This window comes from Mercurialis annua, linkage group LG8, assembly GCF_937616625.2.
Source record: "Mercurialis annua linkage group LG8, ddMerAnnu1.2, whole genome shotgun sequence".
Lineage (NCBI taxonomy): Eukaryota > Viridiplantae > Streptophyta > Magnoliopsida > Malpighiales > Euphorbiaceae > Mercurialis > Mercurialis annua.
The window spans coordinates 22,787,596-22,810,630 of record NC_065577.1 but is presented as its reverse complement, the minus strand read 5'-3'; the positions used below and the strand labels follow the sequence as shown (position 1 = coordinate 22,810,630).

The 23,035-nt window shown below is 42.0% G+C and overlaps 2 protein-coding genes across 2 annotated transcripts; both read left to right on the top strand.

Moving 5' to 3' along the window:
• The first annotated feature begins 4,359 nt into the window (after nucleotides 1-4,359).
• LOC126661755 (uncharacterized) lies at nucleotides 4,360-6,376 on the top strand. The gene is made up of 4 exons (XM_050355621.1): nucleotides 4,360-4,462; nucleotides 5,031-5,428; nucleotides 5,531-5,947; nucleotides 6,011-6,376. The coding sequence occupies exons 1-4, from the start codon at nucleotides 4,360-4,362 to the stop codon at nucleotides 6,374-6,376; spliced, it is 1,284 nt and encodes a 427-aa protein (XP_050211578.1).
• Nucleotides 6,377-6,460: 84 nt separating this feature from the next.
• On the top strand, nucleotides 6,461-6,958 carry LOC126661754 (uncharacterized). Its single transcript, XM_050355620.1, has one exon. The coding sequence runs from the start codon at nucleotides 6,461-6,463 to the stop codon at nucleotides 6,956-6,958; it is 498 nt and encodes a 165-aa protein (XP_050211577.1).
• Nucleotides 6,959-23,035: the final 16,077 nt, after the last annotated feature.

Below are 23,035 nucleotides of genomic sequence, written 5' to 3'. Positions count from 1 at the left end.
GATTTCTTAGGGTTTTAAGTTATTCCGGTCTCACTAAGCCCACAACACATTTTAGCATGCATCTCATACATATTAAAGCTAAAATGAATCATGCAATCACACATGTATGATCATGGACTTCCTAGGTCTCATTCTTTAGCCACAAAAGAATGAGCAAACTATTATTTGTTCCGCATGTTTTGTTGACGACAACATAATGCATAAGTGAGTCATGTATTGTGTTAAATAATCACATTAGAAAAATTCCCAGGATAGATTGGAGGGTCACGAGCGGACCACTTAAGTACCAATCTCCTAGACAGAATTTAATCAAATGTAATTAATGTCACAATACTGTTTGCTCGTTTTTGCAAACAAGACCTAAGCCGTCGGAATTATAAATTACATGCCAATTAATAATTCCTAAGTCCATGATTATTAATACATGCATTCAATCGTAAAGCTTTAATACTTGCTGATACGGTGGCTCCGATACCACTGTTGGTGCAGCGGGACGTGAGGGTCCGAATCGTATATTTCAATTCAAAATTGGAATTCCAACAATTCGGATCCAGAAATTTATCATATCAATAACAAATGGATCGTCGTATCATCTAGTAATTAAAGCACGCATCTAGAAACCGTAAGAAGAATACCTATGTCGATTCTCCAACGATTCTTGTAGTCCCGATAGTACGGCGACCTCAAGCTCGTCCACACGAGTATGCGTCCGATTGAATCCTCGCCTTGAACTAATCTGCAAAAGTTTCTCTTGCCGAGCAATCCTAAGCTCAAACTCTCGCCTCGATTACGTCTTTGCTGGGATGTATGAAAAACTTTCTCCAAGCTTTTCTGTGATTGATGACTACTTGAACTCCTTCAAATATGCTCTCTTATGTGTGGTGTGTTTAGAATGAGCAAAGGCAACCTCTATTTATAGGGTAGAGCTTTGCTTAAGAATGCAACACCTCACATGCTAGGTGTCACACACCAAGCAAAGGTGTTGCCACCATTCGACACCTCACATGCTAGGTGTCACACACCAAGCATAGGTGTTGCCACCATCTGACACATCACATGCTAGGTGTCACACATCAAGCATAGGTCTTGCCACCTTCTGACACGTCGGATGCTAGGTGTCACACACAGAGACATACATGACATCATCACGTGACATCATCATATGACATCATCACATGACATCATTGTGACATCATCACATGACATCGTCGTGACATCATCACATGGCATCATCACATGACATCCTCGTGACATTATCGTGACATCATCACATGACATCATCACATTAACTTGGATAAAATACAATTAGGTGCCTACTAAGTTATAACTCTTGAAAATTAGTCCCTAATTTATACTTGTTTTTCATCTTAGATTAATTTCCGAGATATGCTAGTATCTATATGAAATCGATCTCTCGTAAACTCAATCGGTTGCACACCCTATTGTGTGTGACTAACTAGGTTCGCATCTATATGGCAACGAGAGTCATAAGAAACACCTTTCTTATATTAAATAATTAAATCCCATTAATTATTAATTCTCGTAGATCGTGAGTGACGTCTAGCAACATATCACGACCCCCAAATAAATATGAATGTTTCGATGCATTCTTTATGAACCAATGTTCATAATTACCGTACACTCAAAATTCCCTTCATCTAAGATTCCGATCTCGACTAGTGTCACGGTTAAGTCAAACACTGTTTGTCTTAATCATATGACCTCATCTCAATTCTTATTCTTGATAAATATGACTTCCACTAGAAACAACTTTCTAAGTAAGTCATATACACCCGCGCAGGTTTTATCATCCATCAAGAACAATTTGAGATAGCATAGAATCTTTTCTCCGTTCATCCGGAGTGATAAATCCTCTCTTGGTTAAACCCCTATCTCCATATACAACTAACTAGAGCCAACACATCCCGCGACCCTAGCTCATGAAAGATCTAGGGATAAGGAGTATCAAACTCTAATCACCTATATACAAGATAGTGTAACGGCAATTCAAAGGACATATGTACAATTATGGACTAGATGACATTAAATTGACTTTCATGATGTATAAGTCATCTAGCGTCACTTGTTCGACCCACTCAACATCTTGAGTGTCCACATGTTTATTCTGATCCCCATCAAGTAGTATGAGACTCACTACTTCCTATAATTAGCAACTCTTTACTAATCAAGAGAATAAATAGAGGTGACAATCTTTCCGGGATAATGCGATGCCCTTATTCGCAGGACCCCATCGATCGTGAACGATTATTTAGATCACTTGTATAATAGAATCTGTCACTCATATTCTTAACACCTTAAGAATAGATTCTATCACAATGTGATAAGGACAATACGTAATACATGAACATTTAGTTGATGAGACACTTATTTCAAATAGAACATATATATCTTTGCCATTGGGATTAATTCTACAAATATACACGCTCAAATGGCCCTAGGGCACATACTACTAACAGAATCGCGTGCGAATCACGGGGCAGAAACGGCCCCCAGAGAGAAGCAAGGATATAGACCAATAGTCGAGAGATTGGGGGCAAGGAACAAGGCCGATGAGGGTACCAAATCGCCTGAACGGCGAAATAGCAAGGTCAGGAAGATATGGGTTCCTAAGGTTGAGAAACAAGTGGGCGATTTGGCCGACACAGCATCGGATGACAAGGATGACAAAGATTCCAGCGGCCGACCGTCCTACAAGGACGTACTCGTATCGCACCAGGATGGCCAGCTGAAAGCGATACTGCCCAAAGACCGCGAAGTCATTGTTTCACACAAGAAGGGAGTGTTAAAAGTTTGGGTCCCGGTGGTAAGGGACGAATACGGAGTAAAGGTGGTCACGCTCCCCGATTCATACAGAAGTAAGCCTGGACAGAAGGCAACGTTGGAAGGCGATGTAATCGTGCCGGAAGGAGATATCGCCGACAGTACAGCGGTAGTATCCCTTAGCAAACCTCCAACAAGAATGACTAGGCACATTCGGCCACTGTACATCAAGGCCGATTTGAACGGGGTATCGATTAACAGGGTCCTTATTGATAGCGGGGCTGGCGTTAACATACTATCGGCGAAAATGCTCAAAAAACTGGGCATAACGCGGGATCAGCTTGACCCGACCGATGTTTACATGACTGACTTCGCGGGAGGTGAAACGCCGGCTGAAGGGTACATCACCCTCCGAATCAAGGTAGGGCGAGTAGAAACCAAAGAAGGGTTTTTCGTGGTCAATGCCCGGAGTAATTACAATATCTTACTCGGACGAGATTGGATACATTCCAACATGTGTATACCGTCAACCATGCATCAAATGCTCTTCATATGGCGAGATGACGGCGAGGCCGAAGTTGTGCAGGGCGACCCCAACCCCTTCGGCGAAGACCATAATGTGCTTGAAGCACGTTTATATGATGAGGAAGTGCGCAACATACAATCCCTTAGTTCAAAAGGAGAGACGAGCGTTCCTCACCTGCTTGTTAACTCAGATCGGCCAGTATCAGTGACCCTCGGGGGCAAGGGCCGATCCATCATCCTAAAAAATTCACGATGATAGCACGACATAAAGAATTGAGGGAGAAAATAAGACAGTTAACCGCGCTGTACGATATTACATCGGCCGAATGCATCTACGAGGACCAAGATCAAGACCCAACAGGATCGTTGCGAATTGGGGACATACGGTTGGCAACCGGGAAGCTAGAAGACGATCCCGCCCAAGTACAAGATGACCTCCTCGAAGTTAATCTGGGGACGAATGAATCGCCCAAGCCTATATATATCAACGCAGGACTAGAGGAGGGATTCAGAGAACGACTAGTTGCTCTACTCATCGAGTTCCGCGACTGTTTCGCCTGGTCGTATGATGAGATGCCAGGCCTTGATCATGATATCGCCGAGCATAAGCTTCCATTGAAAAGTGGGTTTCGGCCATTTCGGCGACCTCCCCGGCGAATGTCCAGGGAAGTGGATACTCTCATCCGGGATGAAATTAAGCGGCTGGAAGATGCCAAGTTTATTCGGGAAGCCCAGTACACCGAATGGCTCTCCAACATCGTACCGGTGATGAAGAAAAACGGAAAGCTAAGAGTATGCGTAGATTTTCGGAACCTCAACCTGGCCACGCTCAAGGACGAATATCCGATGCCGGTAGCCGACATGTTAATAGACAGGGCAGCAGGACACACCATACTCAGCTTTCTCGACGCACACTCTCGGTATAACCAAGTTCCAATCAGCAAAGAGGACGTCTCCAAAACAGCCTTTTGATGCCCCGGGCCGATCGGAGCTTACGAATGGGTCGTAATGCCTTTCGGCTTAAAAAACACGGGGGCAACATATAAGAGGGCGATGAACAAGATATTCAGAGGCCTCGACTGTCTTGAAGTTTACATTGACGACGTCGTGATCAAATCAAATACCATTGAAGTCCATTTGGCCGACCTTCGGAAAGGTTTTGAACGAATCTGATGCAATGGGTTGAAGATGAACCCTCTGAAATGCGCGTTCGGTGTTTCGGCTGGCAACTTCTTGGGTTTCTTGGTTCACCAGCGGGGAGTAGAGATAGATAAGAACAAAGCCAAGGCGATCATCAATGCTGAACCACCAAAAACGAAGAAGCAGCTCCAGAGGCTCATCGGTCAAATTAATTTCCTTAGGCGATTCATAGCGAACACAACAGGCTGACTTTGCCGCTGGAGTGTTTTGCTACGAGGAAAAGAGACCGATGAGTGGATATGGACGGCCGAGCAACAGAGGGTGTTTGATGATCTAAAGGGTTACTTAGCGAGACCTCCGGTTATGACCCCCCCCAAAGCCGAATAAACCATTATTGATGTATCTATCGGCTGCACACGAATCCCTAGGTTGTATGCTCGCCCAAGAGGACGATGGGGTAGAAAGGGCAGTCTACTATATAAGCCGAGGACTGACGGACACATAAATTCGCTATACCGACATAGAAAAAATGTGTATATGCCTATACTTCACGTGTTGTAAGTTGCGATACTATATGTTGCCAGTCGTAGTGTACGTGTTGTCCCAGACCGACATCATTAAGTATATTTTATCAAAACCATACTTAAGGAATCGGATTGGGAAATGGGCGATCGCGATGTCCGAATTTACATTAGTGTATGTTCCCCAAAGAGCAGTGAAAGGACAAGTGTTGGCAGATTTCTTTGCCGATCACCCTGGAGTTACCCTCAGGGAAGAAACGGTCACGTTTTGCGACATCGCCATATGGGAGATGTGGTTCGACGGGTCCAGGACAAGCCAGGGGGCAGGCGCCGGAGTTCACATCATCACGCCCTTGGGAGCATCCTACCAGTTGTCATTCAGACTCCAGTTCGAATGTACTAACAATCAAGCAGAATATGAGGCCCAAATATTCGGTTTCGAGATTTTAGCCGAGCTGGGGGTAAAGTCGATCAGCGTAAAAGGAGATTCTTTGCTAGTCATTAAACAAGTGACAGGATAATTCAAATGTGAGTCCGAGCTATTGGTGAGATATTGCAACAAGGCGAAACACTTGCTCGAAGGTTTTCAGGATACGAGGATAGAATACACAGAGAGGGCCGATAACAGCGTTGCAAACAACCTAGCTCAGCACGGTAGTGGTTACAAGGTAAACCATCAGTTTGACGCTATAGAGAGGGAAACGCCGAATCTCCATACCGGCGGCATCACGATCGACGAAAGACAATTCTTGGTTTACCAGCTGGACGTCACCCAAGATTGGAGGGTCGAGCTCCTGAAATGGTTTGAAGAGCCAGATCCCACGGATAGGAGGTTGAGAACGTTGGCCCTGAATTACGTTGTGTTAGCCGGCGAACTATATAAAAAGGGCTTTGAAGGGCTACTCTTCACGTGCATCGGTCCAAAAGAAGCTATGCTTGCAATGGCCGAGGTACACGAAGGAATAGCAGGCGCTCACCAGGCGGGTCCCAGAATGAGGTGGTTGATCCATAAATAAGGTTTTTACTGGCCGAAAATGGAACAGGACTGTATAAGATATGCCAAAGGTTGTGAAGCCTGTCAAAAATTCGGCCCGATACAGCACGTCCCGGCCGAAGACCTGCACTCCATTATCAAGCCATGGCCATTCAGAGGATGGGCAGTTGACCTAATAGGGAAGATATACCCTGGCTCGTCAGACGGTCATGCTTTTGTGATTATCGCCACTTGCTATTTCACCAAATGGGTCGAAGCTAAACCTTTGAAGTCGCCGACACAGGAAGCGGTGATCAAGTTCTTCAAAGAATACATCATCCACCGACACGGGTTGCCCGAGTTTATAACCACATATCAAGGGACGATGTTCACAGGAGGCGACATAAGTTGGTGGGCCTCCCAAATGAAGATATAAATGTTACGTTCAACACCGTACTACGCCTAAGCCAACGGACAAGCCGAAGCCACGGACAAAGCTATCAAGCTCATAGTTCAAAAGATGATTGAAGAAAACCCAAGACAATGGCATGTGTTTTTATCAGAAGCCGTTTGGGCGAATAGAACCAGTCAGAAGTCGGCTACTGGGACTTCGCCTTTCAGACTGGTATATGGCTATGATGCGATGTTGCCAATGGAGCTGACTGTCACGTCTACTCGCCGCAGATACCAGAGTGAATTGTCCAAAGACGATTACTTCGACAAGATGGTGATAGATTCTCTTGACCTTGACGAAGAACGTTTGACGGCGTTAGATCACCTAGAAGCCCAGAAAAGAAGGGTCGAGAGAGCTTACAACAAACGGGTAAAACGAAAAATATTTACGGTGGGCGACATAGTATGGAAAGCAGTCTTGCCTATCGGCCATAAAGATACTCGGCTTGGCAAATGGAGCCCGAACTGGGAAGGCCCCTTTATTATGGTCAACAAGTTAACAGGTGGTGCTTACTTGTTGGCGAACATTGATGGGGAAGAACACGACAGGGCGATCAACGGTTAGTTCCTGAAAAAATACGTCCCTAGTTGTTGGGAAGGCGTAGACCGTCAGTTATTTGGAGCCAACGAGGAATAGTTTTTGTTTCGTTATGAACTTCCGCCGAGCATCCTGGAATGTTAAAGTTCATGGAGTGCTCGGCGACATTATGTAAACACCGATCGTTTGGTAGTACCATTTTCGTTTCGGCGGTTCACATTAGTTGAGTTTTTTCAACGGGTCCTACTTTTTCTTAACATTTTGTAATTATTCTGTATCGGACCAATTACGGACCGATAATATGAAAATAATCAGACATTAAAGTAATGCAAGTTGTGAATAATGGTGAAATTTTCGGCTCTCTAGCCGAATAAACATTGAAATTAACGAAAATCAGACAAGATAAAGCCCCCTGGCCGATCAAAGGGTACCAAAATTCGGAGCTATTACAAAAACACAAAGTGTCTAAATTGTTATGAACTTGCAAAAATCTAAAAATTGTTCTGGACTTATAAAAATCTAAAAATGGCTAAATATGTCGCCCATTTCACTCCAAACGGTGATAGAGGCTTTGCGAGCATCCTCCACCTGTGGCTTCACCCTTGCAATTTTCTGTTTTAGAACACCCCGACTCCTTTTGACGTCGATCCCTTGCAGCAAGCTTTTGTCCATGGAGACCTCCAGCTCACCGATCTCCTTCTCTTCAGTGTCTAGCTCTTGCTTGATAGCAGCTAGTTGATCTTGAAGGGTTTTAGCACGATCGCGGCGAGTAGTGAGGGTCGCAACAGCCGACTTCACATGAGCTTTGAGCGTCTCCAGTCTCTCCTTAGCTTCGGCCTCCTGGCTCGCCAGCTTGTCAGCTTCGGTCTGGACGAGCGCTAACTCATCATGAATCTTCTGGAAGGCAGGTAAAGAGGCTGACAGTTTCGCCATAGCTCCGCGAGCTTTCTCACTAAGCACCTCTGGCAGAGCATCGGCCAGTGCTGTGGCAGCCTTCCATAACTTTTCTGCTTCTTGAGGCGATTTGAAGATGGAGGTACCTTCAGGCTTCATCTTTGAGATGATGTCCAGATGATCGCCCCAATTCTCAGAAAGGCCGCTGCTCACTTCTCCATGCAATTCACTCTCCAGGATGGGCGGCTGATCATCATCACTGTCAGAATCCAAGAAAGCCGCCGCCTTCGCCGCCACATCATCCAGGTCGGATGGACTTAGGGGAATCTGTCATGTTTGACCACAATAAAAGATAAGCTGTTAGGCGATTAGTTTAAAATTAGAAATTATTTAACGTACCTTGGAGTTTTTAGCAGCAGGCTTGGCGTGGAAGTTAAGATACTCTGAAGCCAAGGGCGATATGAGTTGCGGGGTCTCCATTCGCCTCAGAATCTCCGAAGCGTTAGGAGTCTGTGAGCTAGTGGCCAGCGAGGTCTGAGTGTTACCTTCACCTTCGAAAGGTTGAGATTCACCCCGGGATTGAACATCGCCGCCAGTCTGTGTATCGCCTCGGGAGGAAGAATGGCAGCTTTGGGAAGGGGTGGCAGCAGGAGATGGATCGAACATTTGAGATCCTTTGCGTTCAGATACCTCCTTGGCCGACTTGCCTTTAGATTCGGCACGCCCTTTCTTCGCCCTCGGCTCCTTGCTGGAAGTCTTGGCAGCCCTTTTCTTCTTGGATTTTTTGCCATGGGATTCTCTTCTTCATGATCATTTTCCCAATTATCTTCTTTTTCGAAGTGGGGAATACCAACTGAAAAAGCACACCGAGTATTAGTAAAAAGGAGTCAAGAAAGGTAACCGAAAAACATTCAAAAAACCTGGGATCTTTTGGTAATCGATGCGCACCAGTTCGGCCACAGACTCTTCCTAAGGTGGGCATCGGATGCCAGTATACGTGACCCCCAAATCAGTTAAGTCAACTTTGGCTTTCTTTTTTCTAGACTTGGGTTTCTTAATGGGTTTGATTGTGGAATAATTACATTTTGGAACATGAGGAGACTTATACTTAAATTTAGGGTGAACTTTTTCTAGAAATAGTTGGTATGGCAGGTGCTTATATTTTTCCTCCCAGATTTTATCCCATTTTTTATAAAAATTAGACCGAGCTACTCTCCTATGTTCTTGCATTTTAAGGTTCATTCCTGGGCGATCTAAAGGGTCGAATTTGAAATTGTAAAAGCGTTCAAAACGAGAAATTTCAAAATGATAGCCGATAATACCTGTGAAAGATTGTCGTTTTGGGGCCTGCAAAAGAAATAAATCGGCATGAGTAGGTTTTCTGTTTAAAGGAGGTAAATCGAAATTATGAAGAGAAAGAATTTCTTTGGGCGATAAATCAAAATATGTTTGGACGATGGAAGTCCACCAGTCGGTGAATCCAGGAGTACAAATGGGATTGACAGAGGGGCGAGACAGTTCGGATAAAGGGGGGAGTTTGGCTTTGTTTAGACGGTTTATGCACTAGAGCTCGGTGAAGTTTTCTATAGAAGTTCTGTGGGTCCCGCGGTTATTGAAGGCGATCAATAAAGGACAGGGAATTCCTTGGGCGAAACCTAGTTGGCGAGACACGTAATTCGGACAGTAGGGTTCAATTCCACTACGATCATAATCAAGTCCGACTATCAAGTTTCTCAATTTAAGGGCACTTCCCCAGTAAGGACCGCCGAGCTTTAATCTAGGATCCGCCTCGAGGGCCCCTTCCATATTCTCGATGTCCCATCCGGCGAAAAGCCAAGATGGGGGATTTGTGAGCTGAAGAGCAGGACACATCATTTCTGGCGATCTTATCGCATGGTTGTTGAAAACCTGAAGCACGTCAAGTATGTGAGGAAGTCGGGTGCCGGCCGAAATTAGTTGAAAACCGCACAGCTCGGCCTTGATGGGTGGGCCGACTTCGAAAAGTTCTGGGAAGTACATCGCTAGCCACAGTTGGGCGATCCAAAGAGGGCCACCTGGGCACTTGAAGGTGCGGGGGTCTTTAAGAGGCACGATATCGCCTAAGGAGCGATATAGGTGAGCTAGAATAAATTCGCCCAGGTTGCATCGGCGTACCTCGGCAAGTGCCGCAGCTAACATGAAGCAGTCTTCAGTAACCCGGAAAGAAGGAGTGCACAGTATGTACTTGGCAAGAAAGAAAGCCAAAAAGGCGATATGCTCCTTTTAATTAGGCTTATACGGTTCTTCGCCCATAAATAACTTTACAAAGGGGCCGTAACTCTTCTGCGCCTTTGACAGGTTGAACTTCGGGCACTCGGCGTAGAGGTTTCGGGTGATACGTTCGCCGTTAATAGGGATGTTCAGCATTAGTGCCAGGTCGAGCAGTGTAATGGTCATCGGCCCAGACTTGAAACAGAAACAGTTGATCGCGCTTGACTAGTAGAGTGATGCCCCCATGATATAATGTTTTGCGATGGGCCTGCTCGCCTTGCACAATTGAATTAGATCAAAGATCCCTATGTCCATCCATAGTTGGCGATAGTGGGGGGAGAGTCTGACTACCCAATTTGAAAAACCCGTATGCTCAATCGGCCAGTTTCCGAAGGTGGTGCTAACCCACACTGATGACTGATGGGGTAAGGAGAACCTCAGAAGTGCATTCTCGTAAAAGGGGGAGGCTAGGTCACAGAGATGGTTGGGTGAGGTTATGATTGGACCGATACAAAGTTGATTGTCGCCAGCATCGGTGATTACCTTAAACTCGGTGTTCGGGGCATTGGTTCGGACTTCGTCAATCTTGGCCGATACTTGTTCAGCAAGGTTCATGTTTGGGGCAGCCATAATAACTGCAAATCAAGAAAACACTTCTGTAAGGCGAAAATTTAAAGAGGGCGATCCTAACATAGAAGGACGAGGATGAGAACTTACCAAAGCAGACTTAGCGAAGAGCTGGGGATTGCTTAGAGAGAGAAAGCTTCACAAATGCAGAGAGAGTAAGTGAGAGAGAAAATGGAGTGTTGTTTTTCTTAAAAGACAAAATGGAAGGAAGCCGAAAGGTCGTGGAGCCAAAGCGTGACATCGAGGGGGACAGCTGGTGGTGACGTGGCACGAAGGGGGTACCGAGGAGTCAATAGATGCGCACCCCTTTGGTTTTGTTTCTCAGAGTTTTGGGCCTCGTTGCTGGGCCAGTTAAGGAGAAGAACAAGCCCAAAAATAATTGTTTCAGGCTTGTTGGGGGCATTGTTTACACCGGCCCAGGAAATTGCTGGGTAAAACTTCATGTAGGATTATTGGGGATTCAGGCCCAACGAAAAGCCTTTTTATTATTACTTTTTCTGTTTTATAGGAATTTGTAGCTCATTAGGAGTGATTTTCTATTAGAGTTTTAGTCTTAGTTGGATTAGGAGTCTTGATTATGAGGAGCTATAAATAGCTCAGAGATTCATTATTTTTGTATCAACAAATCAATCAATCAAAAATCAAGCCCAGTGCTTTTTATCTCGCAATCTCCGGATTGTTTTAATTTAGGAGTAGTTTTCGGTATTAATCTCTCCTGAGTTCATAACTCCCAGATTATTACTTGTTAGATCACGTGGTTAAGTGTTTTTAACCAAACAAGCCCTGCGAATATATACATAGGTTCGTTAAAGTATCAAACCTCAAACCGATCCCGATTATAAATTCAAAGATTCGAGTCCGGAATATTTCCAGGCGAACAATAGGTAATCGGAACGACGTGTTAAAGAGACTTGTGACGTGACATAATAATCTAGCATCATTTTTGACGTACACTTTGAGTAATATAAACTAACCATGCATAGGTAATCGGAACGACGCGTTAAAGAGACGGGATGCGACATACTACTAATCTAGCCTCACTTTTAACGCACACTTTGCGTTATATAATCGTTGCCTTGACTAGGTAATTGGAACGACGCGTTACAGAGACTTGAGATGTGACATACTAATCTAGCGTCACTTTTCAAGCAAACTTTGCGTAATATATCCAAACCATGCTAAGGTAATCGAAACGACGCATTAAAGAGCCTTGAGACGCGACATACTAATCTAGCGTCAGTTTTCACGTACACCTTGCGTAATATAACCTAACTATGCTCATAGGTAATAGGAACGAGGCGTGAAATACACGTGAGACGCGACATACTAATTCTATTGTCATTTTTCACCCAATCTTTGCGTAATATAACCTAACCATGCTAGGTAAGAGGAACGGCTCGATAGAAAGACTTGTCACTCGACATAAGTATGGTAATCGAAACGACGCGTTAAAGAGACTCGATCCGAGCCATACTTATCTAGCGTCACTTTTTACACACACTTTGAGTAATATAACCTAACCACGCTTAGGTAATCGGAACAACGCGTTAAAGAGACATTAGACGCGACATACTAATCTATTGTCACTTTTCACCCACACTTTGCGTAATATAACTTAACCATGCTTAAGTAATCGGAACGACGCGTTAAAGAGACTTGAGACGTGACATACTAATCTATTGTTACTTTTCACGCACACTTTGCGTACTATAACCTAACCATGCTTAGGTAGTCGGAACGACGCGTTAGAGAGGCTTGTGATGCGACATATGCATGCTAATCGAAACGACTCGTTAAAGAGACTTGAGACGCGACATACTAATCTACCGTCACTTTTCACGCCAACTTTGCATAATAAACCTAACTATGCTTAGGTAATCGGAACCACACATTAAAGATCCATGAGACGGGACATACTAATCTAGCTTTACTTTTCTCGCACACTTTACGTAAAACTAACAATTCTTGGATAATCGGAACGACGCGTTAAAGAGACTTGAGACGCGACAAACTAATCTAGTATCATTTTTTACGCACCCTTGGCGTAATATAACTAACCATGCTTAGGTAATCGGAACGACGCGTTTAAAGAGTCTTGAGACGCGATATACTAATCTAGCGTCACTTTTCACGGACACTTTGCTTAATATAACCTAACCATGCTTTGGAAATTGGAACGACGCGTTAGATAGACTTATGACGCGACATACTAATCTGTTGTCATTTTTCACACATACTTTGCATAATAAAATAACCTAACCATACTGAAGTAATTTGAACAATGCGTTTAATAGACTTGAGACGCGACATACTAATCTATTGTCATTTTTCACGCACACTTTGCGTAATATAACCTAACCAGGCTTAGGTAATCAGAACGACACGTTAGAGAGACTTGTCACGTGACATAAGCTTGGTAATCGAAACGACGCGTTAAAGAGACTTGAGACGCGCCATATTAATCTAGCGTAACTTTTTACGCAAACTTTGCGTAATATATCCTACCCATGCTTAGAAAATCGGAATGACGAGTTAGAATGACTTGAGACGCGACATACTAATCTAGCGTCACTTTTCACGCACACTTTGCGTAATATAACTTAACCATGCTTAGGAAATAATAACGAAGCGTTAGAGAGACTTGAGATGCGACATACTCATAAAACGTCACTTTTCACGCACACTTTTCCGTAATATAACCTAATCATGATTAGGTAATCGGAACGATGCGTTTATGAAACTTGTGACGCGATATAAGCATGGTAATCAAAACGACGCGCTAAAGAGACTTGAGAGAAAATATACTAATCTAGCTACACTTTATACGCACACTTTGTGTCATATAACCAAACCATGCTTAGGTAATCGGAACGACGCGTTAAAGAGACATTAGACACAACATACTAATCAATAGTCACTTTTCAAGCAGACTTTGCGTATTATAACCTAACCATGCTTAGGTAATCGGAACGACGCGTTAAAGAGACTTGAGAGGCGATATACTAATCTATTGATCCTTTTCACGCACAGTTTGCGTACTATAACCTAACCATGCTCAGGTAATCGCAACGACGCGTTAGAGAGACTTGTTACGCGACATGCTAATCTAGTGTCAATTTTAACGCACACTTTGAGTAATGTAATCTAACCATGCTTAGATAATCGGAACGACACATTAAAGAGACTTGTGACGCGACATACTACTAATCTAGCGTTACTTTTAACGCACACTTTGCGTTATATATCTAACCATGCTTAAGTAATCGGAACGATGCGTTAAAGAGACTTGTGACGTGAGATACTTATCTAGCGTCACTTTTCACGCACACTTTGCATAATATAACCTAATCATGCATAGGTAATCGGAACGACGTGTTAAAGAGACTTGTGACGTGACATAATAATCTAGCGTCATTTTTGACGTACACTTTGAGTAATATAAACTAACCATGCATAGGTAATCGGAATGACGCGTTAAAGAGACGGGATGCGACACACTACTAATCTAGCCTCACTTTTAACGCACACTTTGCGTTATATAATCGTTACCTTGCCTAGGTAATCAGAACGACGTGTTACAGAGACTTGAGAAGCGACATACTAATCTAGCGTCACTTTTAAAGCAAACTTTGCGTAATATATCCAAACCATGCTTAGGTAATCAAAACGACACATTAAAGAGCCTTAAGACGCGACATACTAATCTAGCGTCACTTTTCACGCACACCTTGCGTAATATAACCTAACCATGATCATATGTAATAGGAACGAGGCGTGAAATAAACGTGAGACACGACATACTAATTCTATTGTCATTTTTCACGCAAACTTTGCGTAATATAACCTAACTATGCTAGGTAAGCGGAACGGCTCGATAGAAAGACTTGTCACTCGACATAAGTATGGTAATCAAAACGACGCGTTAAAGAGACTCGATCCGAGCCATACTTATCTAGCGTCACTTTTTACGCACACTTTGAGTAATATAACCTAACCACCCTTAGATAATCGGAACAACGCGTTAAAGAGACATTAGACACGACATACTAATCTATTGTCACTTTTTACCCACACTTTGCGTAATATAACTTAACCATGCTTAAGTACTCGAAACGACGCGTTAAAGAGACTTGAGACGTGACATACTAATCAATTGTTACTTTTCACGCACACTTTGCGTACTATAACCAAACCATGCTAAGGTAGTCGGAACGACGCATGAGAGAGGCTTGTGATGCGACATATGCATGCTAATCGAAACGACTCGTTAAAGAGACATAAGACGCGATATATTAATCTACCGTCACTTTTCACGCCAACTTTGCATAATAAACCTAACCATGCTTAGGTAATCGGAACTACACATTAAAGAGCCATGAGACGGGACATACTAATCTAGCTTTACTTTTCTCGCACACTTTACGTAAAACTAACAATTCTAGGATAATCGGAACGACGCGTTAAAGAGACTGGAGTCGCGACATACTAATCTAGTATCATTTTTTACGCACCCTTTGCGTAATATAACTAACCATGCTTAGGTAATCGGAACGATGCGTTTAAAGAGTCTTGAGACGCGATATACTAATCTAGCGTCACTTTTCACGGACACTTTGCTTAATATAACCTAACCATGCTTAGGAAATTGGAACGACGCGTTAGATAGACTTATGACGCGACATACTAATCAATTGACATTTTTCACACATACTTTGCGTAATAAAATAACCTAACCATACTAAAGTAATTGGAACAATGCGTTTAATAAACTTGAGACGCGACATACTAATCTATTGTCATTTTTCACGCACACTTTGCGTAATATAACCTAACTAGGCTTAGGTAATCAGAACGACGCGTTAGAGAGACTTGTCACGTGACATAAGCTTGGTAATCGAAACGACGCGTTAAAGAGACCTGAGACGCGCCATATTAATCTAGCGTAACTTTTTACGCAAACTTTGCGTAATATATCCTACCCATGCTTAGAAAATCGGAATGACGCGTTAGATTGACTTGAGACGCGACATACTAATCTAGCGTCACTTTTCACGCACACTTTGCGTAATATAACCTAACAATGCTTGGGAAATAATAACGAAGCGTTAGAGAGACTTGAGATGCGACATACTAATATAACGTCACTTTTCACGCACACTTTTGCGTAATATAACCTAACCATGATTAGGTAATCGGAACGATGCGTTTAAGAAACTTGTGACGCGATATAAGCATGGTAATCGAAACGACGCGCTAAAGAGACTTGAGAGAAAATATACTAATCTAGCTACACTTTATACGCACACTTTGTGTCATATAACCAAACCATGCTTAGGTAATCGGAACGACGCGTTAAAGAAACATTAGACGCAACATACTAATCAATAGTCACTTTTCAAGCAGACTTTGCGTATTATAACCTAACCATGCTTAGGTAATCGGAACGACGCGTTAAAGAGACTTGAGAGGCGATATACTAATCTATTGATCCTTTTCACGCACAGTTTGCGTACTATAACCTAACCATGCTCAGGTAATCGCAACGACGCGTTAGAGAGACTTGTTACGCGACATGCTAATCTAGTGTCAATTTTAACGCACACTTTGAGTAATGTAATCTAACCATGCTTAGATAATCGGAATGACACATTAAAGAGACTTGTGACGCGACATACTACTAATCTAGCGTTACTTTTAACGCACACTTTGCGTTATATATCTAACCATGCTTAAGTAATCGGAACGATGCGTTAAAGAGACTTGTGACGTGAGATACTTATCTAGCGTCACTTTTCACGCACACTTTGCATAATATAACCTAATCATGCATAGGTAATCGGAACGACGTGTTAAAGAGACTTGTGACGTGACATAATAATCTAGCGTCATTTTTGACGTACACTTTGAGTAATATAAACTAACCATGCATAGGTAATCGGAATGACGCGTTAAAGAGACGGGATGCGACACACTACTAATTTAGCCTCACTTTTAACGCACACTTTGCGTTATATAATCGTTACCTTGCCTAGGTAATCAGAACGACGTGTTACAGAGACTTGAGAAGCGACATACTAATCTAGCGTCACTTTTAAAGCAAACTTTGCGTAATATATCCAAACCATGCTTAGGTAATCAAAACGACACATTAAAGAGCCTTAAGACGCGACATACTAATCTAGCGTCACTTTTCACGCACACCTTGCGTAATATAACCTAACCATGATCATATGTAATAGGAACGAGGCGTGAAATAAACGTGAGACGCGACATACTAATTCTATTGTCATTTTTCACGCAAACTTTGCGTAATATAACCTAACTATGCTAGGTAAGCGGAACGGCTCGATAGAAATACTTGTCACTCGACATAAGTATGGTAATCGAAACGACGCGTTAAAGAGACTCGATCCGAGCCATACTTATCTGGCGTCACTTTTTACGCACACTTTAAGTAATATAACCTAACCATGGTTAGATAATCGGAACAACGCGTTAAAGAGACATTAGACACGACATACTAATCTATTGTCACTTTTCACCCACACTTTGCGTAATATAACTTAACCATGCTTAAGTACTCGAAACGACGCGTTAAAGAGACTTAAGACGTGACATACTAATCAATTGTTACTTTTTACGCACACTTTGCGTACTATAACCAAACCATGCTAAGGTAGTCGGAACGACGCATGAGAGAGGCTTGTGATGCGACATATGCATGCTAATCGAAACGACTCGTTAAAGAGACTTAAGACGCGATATATTAATCAACCGTCACTTTTCACGCCAACTTTGCATAATAAACCTAACCATGCTTAGGTAATCGGAACTACACATTAAAGAGCCATGAGACGGGACATACTAATCTAGCTTTACTTTTCTCGCACACTTTACGTAAAACTAACAATTCTTGGATAATCGGAACGACGCGTTAAAGAGACTGGAGTGGCGACATACTAATCTAGTATCATTTTTTACGCACCCTTTGCGTAATATAACTAACCATGCTTAGGTAATCGGAATGATGCGTTTAAAGAGTCTTGAGACGCGATATACTAATCTAGCGTCACTTTTCACAGAAACTTTGCTTAATATAACCTAACCATGCTTAGGAAATTGGAACGACGCGTTAGATAGACTTATGACGCGACATACTAATCTATTGACATTTTTCACACATACTTTGCGTAATAAAATAACCTAACCATACTAAAGTAATTGGAACAATGCGTTTAATAGACTTGAGACGCGACATACTAATCTATTGTCATTTTTCACGCACACTTTGCGTAATATAACCTAACCAGGCTTAGGTAATCAGGACGACGCGTTAGAGAGACTTGTCACGTGACATAAGCTTGGTAATCGAAACGACGCGTTAAAGAGACCTGAGACGCGCCATATTAATCTAGCGTAACTTTTTACGCAAACTTTGCGTAATATATCTTACCCATGCTTAGAAAATCGGAATGACGCGTTAGATTGACTTGAGACGCGACATACTAATCTAGCGTCACTTTTCACGCACACTTTGCGTAATATAACCTAACCATACTTAGGAAATAATAACGAAGCGTTAGAGAGACTTAAGATGCGACATACTAATATAACGTCACTTTTCACGCACACTTTTGCGTAATATACCCTAACCATGATTAGGTAATCGGAACGATGCGTTTAAGAAACATGGGACGCGATATAAGCATGGTAATCGAAACGACGCGTTAAAGAGACTTGAGAGAAAATATACTAATCTAGCTACACTTTATACGCACACTTTGTGTCATAAAACCAAACCATGCTTAGGTAATCGGAACGACGCATTAAAGAGACATTAGACGCAACATACAAATCAATAGTCACTTTTCAAGCAGACTTTGCGTATTATAACCTAACCATGCTTAGGTAATCGGAACGACGCGTTAAAGAGACTTTAGAGGCGATATACTAATCTATTGATCCTTTTCACGCACAGTTTGCGTACTATAATCTAACCATGCTCAGGTAATCGCAACGACGCGTTAGAGAGACTTGTTACGCGACATGCTAATCTAGTGTCAATTTTAACGCACACTTTGAGTAATGTAATCTAACCATGCTTATATAATCGGAACGACACATTAAAGAGACTTGTGACGCGACATACTACTAATCTAGCGTTACTTTTAACGCACACTTTGCGTTATATATCTAACCATGCTTAAGTAATCAGAACGACGCGTTAAAGAGACTTGTGACGTGAGATACTAATCTAGCGTCACATTTCACGCACACTTTGCATAATATAACCTAATCATGCATAGGTAATCGGAACGACGTGTTAAAGAGACTTGTGACGTGACATAATAATCTAGCGTCAGTTTTGACGTACACTTTGAGTAATATAAACAAACCATGCATAGGTAATCGGAATGACGCGTTAAAGAGACGGGATGAGACATACTACTAATCTAGCCTCACTTTTAACGCACACTTTGCGTTATATAATCGTTACCTTGCCTAGGTAATCAGAACGACGTGTTACAGAGACTTGAGAAACGACATACTAATCTAGCGTCACTTTTCAAGCAAACTTTGCGTAATATATCCAAACCATGCTTAGGTAATCAAAACGACACATAAAAGAGCCTTAAGACGCGACATACTAATCTAGCGTCACTTTTCACGCACACCTTGCGTAATATAACCTAACCATGATCATATGTAATAGGAACGAGGCGTGAAATAAACGTGAGACGCGACATAATAATTCTATTGTCATTTTTCACGCAAACTTTGCGTAATATAACCTAACCATGCTAGGTAAGCGGAACGGCTCGATAGAAAGACTTGTCACTCGACATAAGTATGGTAATCGAAACGACGCGTTAAAGAGACTCGATCCGTGCCATACTTATCTAGCGTCACTTTTTACGCACACTTTAAGTAATATAACCTAACCACGCTTAGATAATCGGAACAACGCGTTAAAGAGACATTAGACACGACATACTAATCTATTGTCAATTTTCACCCACACTTTGCGTAATATAACTTAACCATGCTTAAGTACTCGAAACGACGCGTTAAAGAGACTTGAGACGTGACATACTAATCAATTGTTACTTTTCACGCACACTTTGCGTACTATAAGCAAACCATGCTAAGGTAGTCGAAACGACGCATTAGAGAGGCTTGTGATGCGACATATGCATGCTAATCGAAACGACTCGTTAAAGAGACTAGAGACGAGACATATTAATCTACCGTCACTTTTCACGCCAACTTTGCATAATAAACCTAACCATGCTTAGGTAATCGGAACCACACATTAAAGAGCCATGAGACGGGACATACTAATCTAGCTTTACTTTTCTCGCACACTTTACGTAAAACTAACAATTCTTGGATAATTGGAACGACGCGTTAATGAGACTGGAGTCGCGACATACTAATCTAGTATCATTTTTTACGCACCCTTTGCGTAATATAACTAACCATGCTTAGGTAATCGGAACGATGCGTTTAAAGAGTCTTGAGACGCGATATACTAATCCAGCGTCACTTTTCACGGACACTTTGCTTAATATAACCTAACCATGCTTAGGAAATTGGAACGACGCATTAGATAGACTTATGACGCGACATACTAATCTATTGACATTTTTCACACATACTTTGCGTAATAAAATAACCTAACCATACTAAAGTAATTGGAACAATGCGTTTAATAGACTTGAGACGCGACATACTAATCTATTGTCATTTTTCAGGCACACTTTGCGTAATATAACCTAACTAGGCTTAGGTAATCAGAACGACGCGTTAGAGAGACTTGTCATGTGACATAAGCTTGGTAATCGAAACGACGCGTTAAAGAGACTTGAGACGCGCCATATTAATCTAGCGTAACCTTCTACGCAAACGTTGCGTAATATATCCTACCCATGCTTAGAAAATCAGAATGACGCGTTAGATTGACTTGAGACGCGACATACTAATCTAGCGTCACTTTTCACGCACACTTTGCGTAATATAACATAACCATGCTTAGGAAATAATAACGAAGCGTTAGAGAGACTAGAGATGCGACATACTAATATAACTTCACTTTTCACGCACACTTTTGCGTATTATAACCTAACCATGATTAGGTAATCGGAACGATGCGTTTAAGAAACTTGTGACGCGATATAAGCATGGTAATCGAAACGACGCGTTAAAGAGACTTGAGAGAAAATATACTAATCTAGCTACACTTTATGCGCACACTTTGTGTAATATAACCTAACCATGCTTAGGTAATCAGAACGACGCGTTAAAGAGACATTAGACGGAACATACTAATCATTAGTCACTTTTAAAGCAGACTTTGCGTATTATAACCTAACCATGCTTAGATAATCGGAACGACGCATTAAATAGACTTGTGACGCGACATATTACTAATCTAGTGTTACTTTTAACGCACACTTTGCGTTATATATCTAACCATGCTTATGTAATCGGAACGATGCGTTAAAGAGACTTGTGACGTGAGATACTTATCTAGTGTCACTTTTCAAGCACACTTTGCATAATATAACCTAATCCTGCATAGGTAATCGGAACGACGTGTTAAAGAGACTTGTGACGTGACATAATAATCTAGCGTCATTTTTGACGTACACTTTGAGTAATATAACCTAACCACGCTTAGGTTATCGGAACAACGCGTTAAAGAGACATTAGACGCGACATACTAATCTATTGTCACTTTTCACCCACACTTTGCGTAATATAACTTAACCATGCATAAGTAATCGGAACGACGCGTTAAAGAGACTTGAGACGTGACATACTAATCTATTGTTACTTGTCACGCACACTTTGCGTACTATAACCAAACCATGCTAAGGTAGTTGGAACGACGCGTTAGAGAGGCTTGTGATGCGACATAAGCATGCTAATCGAAACGACTCGTTAAAGAGACTTGAGACTCCACATATAAATCTACCGTCACTTTTCACGCCAACTTTGCATAATAAACCTAACCATGTTTAGGTAATCGGAACCACACATTAAAGAGCCATGAGACGGGACATACTAATCTAGCTTTACTTTTCTCGCACACTTTACGTAAAACTAACAATTCTTGGATAATCGGAACGACGCGTTAAAGAGACTTGAGTCGCGACATACTAATCTAGTATCATTTTTTATGCACCCTTTGCGTAATATAACTAACCATGCATAGGTAATCGGAACGACGCGTTTAAAGAGTCTTGAGACGCGATATACTAATCTAGCGTCACTTTTCACGGACACTTTGCTTAATATAACCTAACCATGCTTAGGGAATTGGAACGACGTGTTAGATAGACTTATGACGCGACATACTAATCTATTGACATTTTTCACACATACTTTGCGTACTAAATTAACCTAACCATAATGAAGTAATTGGAAAAATGCCTTTAATAGACTTGAGACGCGACATACTAATCTATTGTCATTTTTCACGCACACTTTGCGTAATATAACCTAACCAGGCTTAGGTAATCAGGACGACACGTTAGAGAAACTTGTCACGTGACATAAGCTTGGTAATCGAAACGACGCGTTAAAGAGACTTGAGACGCGCCATATTAATCTAGCGTAACTTTTTACGCAAACTTTGCGTAATATATCCTACCCATGCTTAGAAAATCGGAATGACGCGTTAGAATGACTTGAGGCGCGACATACTAATCAAGCGTCACTTTTCACGCACACTTTGCATATTATAACCTAACCATGCTTAGGAAATAATAACGAAGCGTTAGAGAGACTTGAGATGCGACATACTAATATAACGTCACTTTTCACGCACACTTTTGCGTAATATAACCTAACCATGATTAGGTAATCGGAATGATGCGTTTAAGAAACTTGTGACGCGATATAAGCATGGTAATCAAAACGACGCGTTAAAGAGACTTGAGAGAAAATATACTAATCTAGCTACACTTTATGCGCACACTTTGTGTAATATAACCTAACCATGCTTAGGTAATCAGAACGACGCGTTAAAGAGACATTTGACGCAACATACTAATCAATAGTCACTTTTAAAGCAGACTTTGCGTATTATAACCTAACCATGCTTAGATAATCGGAACGACGCATTAAAGAGACTTGTGACGCGACATATTACTAATCTAGTGTTACTTTTAACGCACACTTTGCGTTATATATCTAACCATGCTTATGTAATCGGAACGATGCGTTAAAGAGACTTGTGAAGTGAGATACTTATCTAGCGTCACTTTTCACGCACACTTTGCATAATATAACCTAATCATGCATAGGTAATCGAAACGACGTGTTAAA

Bases quoted from the DNA above. Each gene is read 5' to 3' on its own strand.
- LOC126661755 (XM_050355621.1), top strand. From the start codon at position 4,360: ATGAACAAGATATTCAGAGGCCTCGACTGTCTTGAAGTTTACATTGAC. The intron at 5,429-5,530 runs GTAAAGTCGATC...TATTGCAACAAG, and splicing joins AGATTTTAGCCGAGCTGGGG to GCGAAACACTTGCTCGAAGG. The intron at 5,948-6,010 runs GCGGGTCCCAGA...AAAATGGAACAG, and splicing joins GAATAGCAGGCGCTCACCAG to GACTGTATAAGATATGCCAA.
- LOC126661754 (XM_050355620.1), top strand. From the start codon at position 6,461: ATGATTGAAGAAAACCCAAGACAATGGCATGTGTTTTTATCAGAAGCC.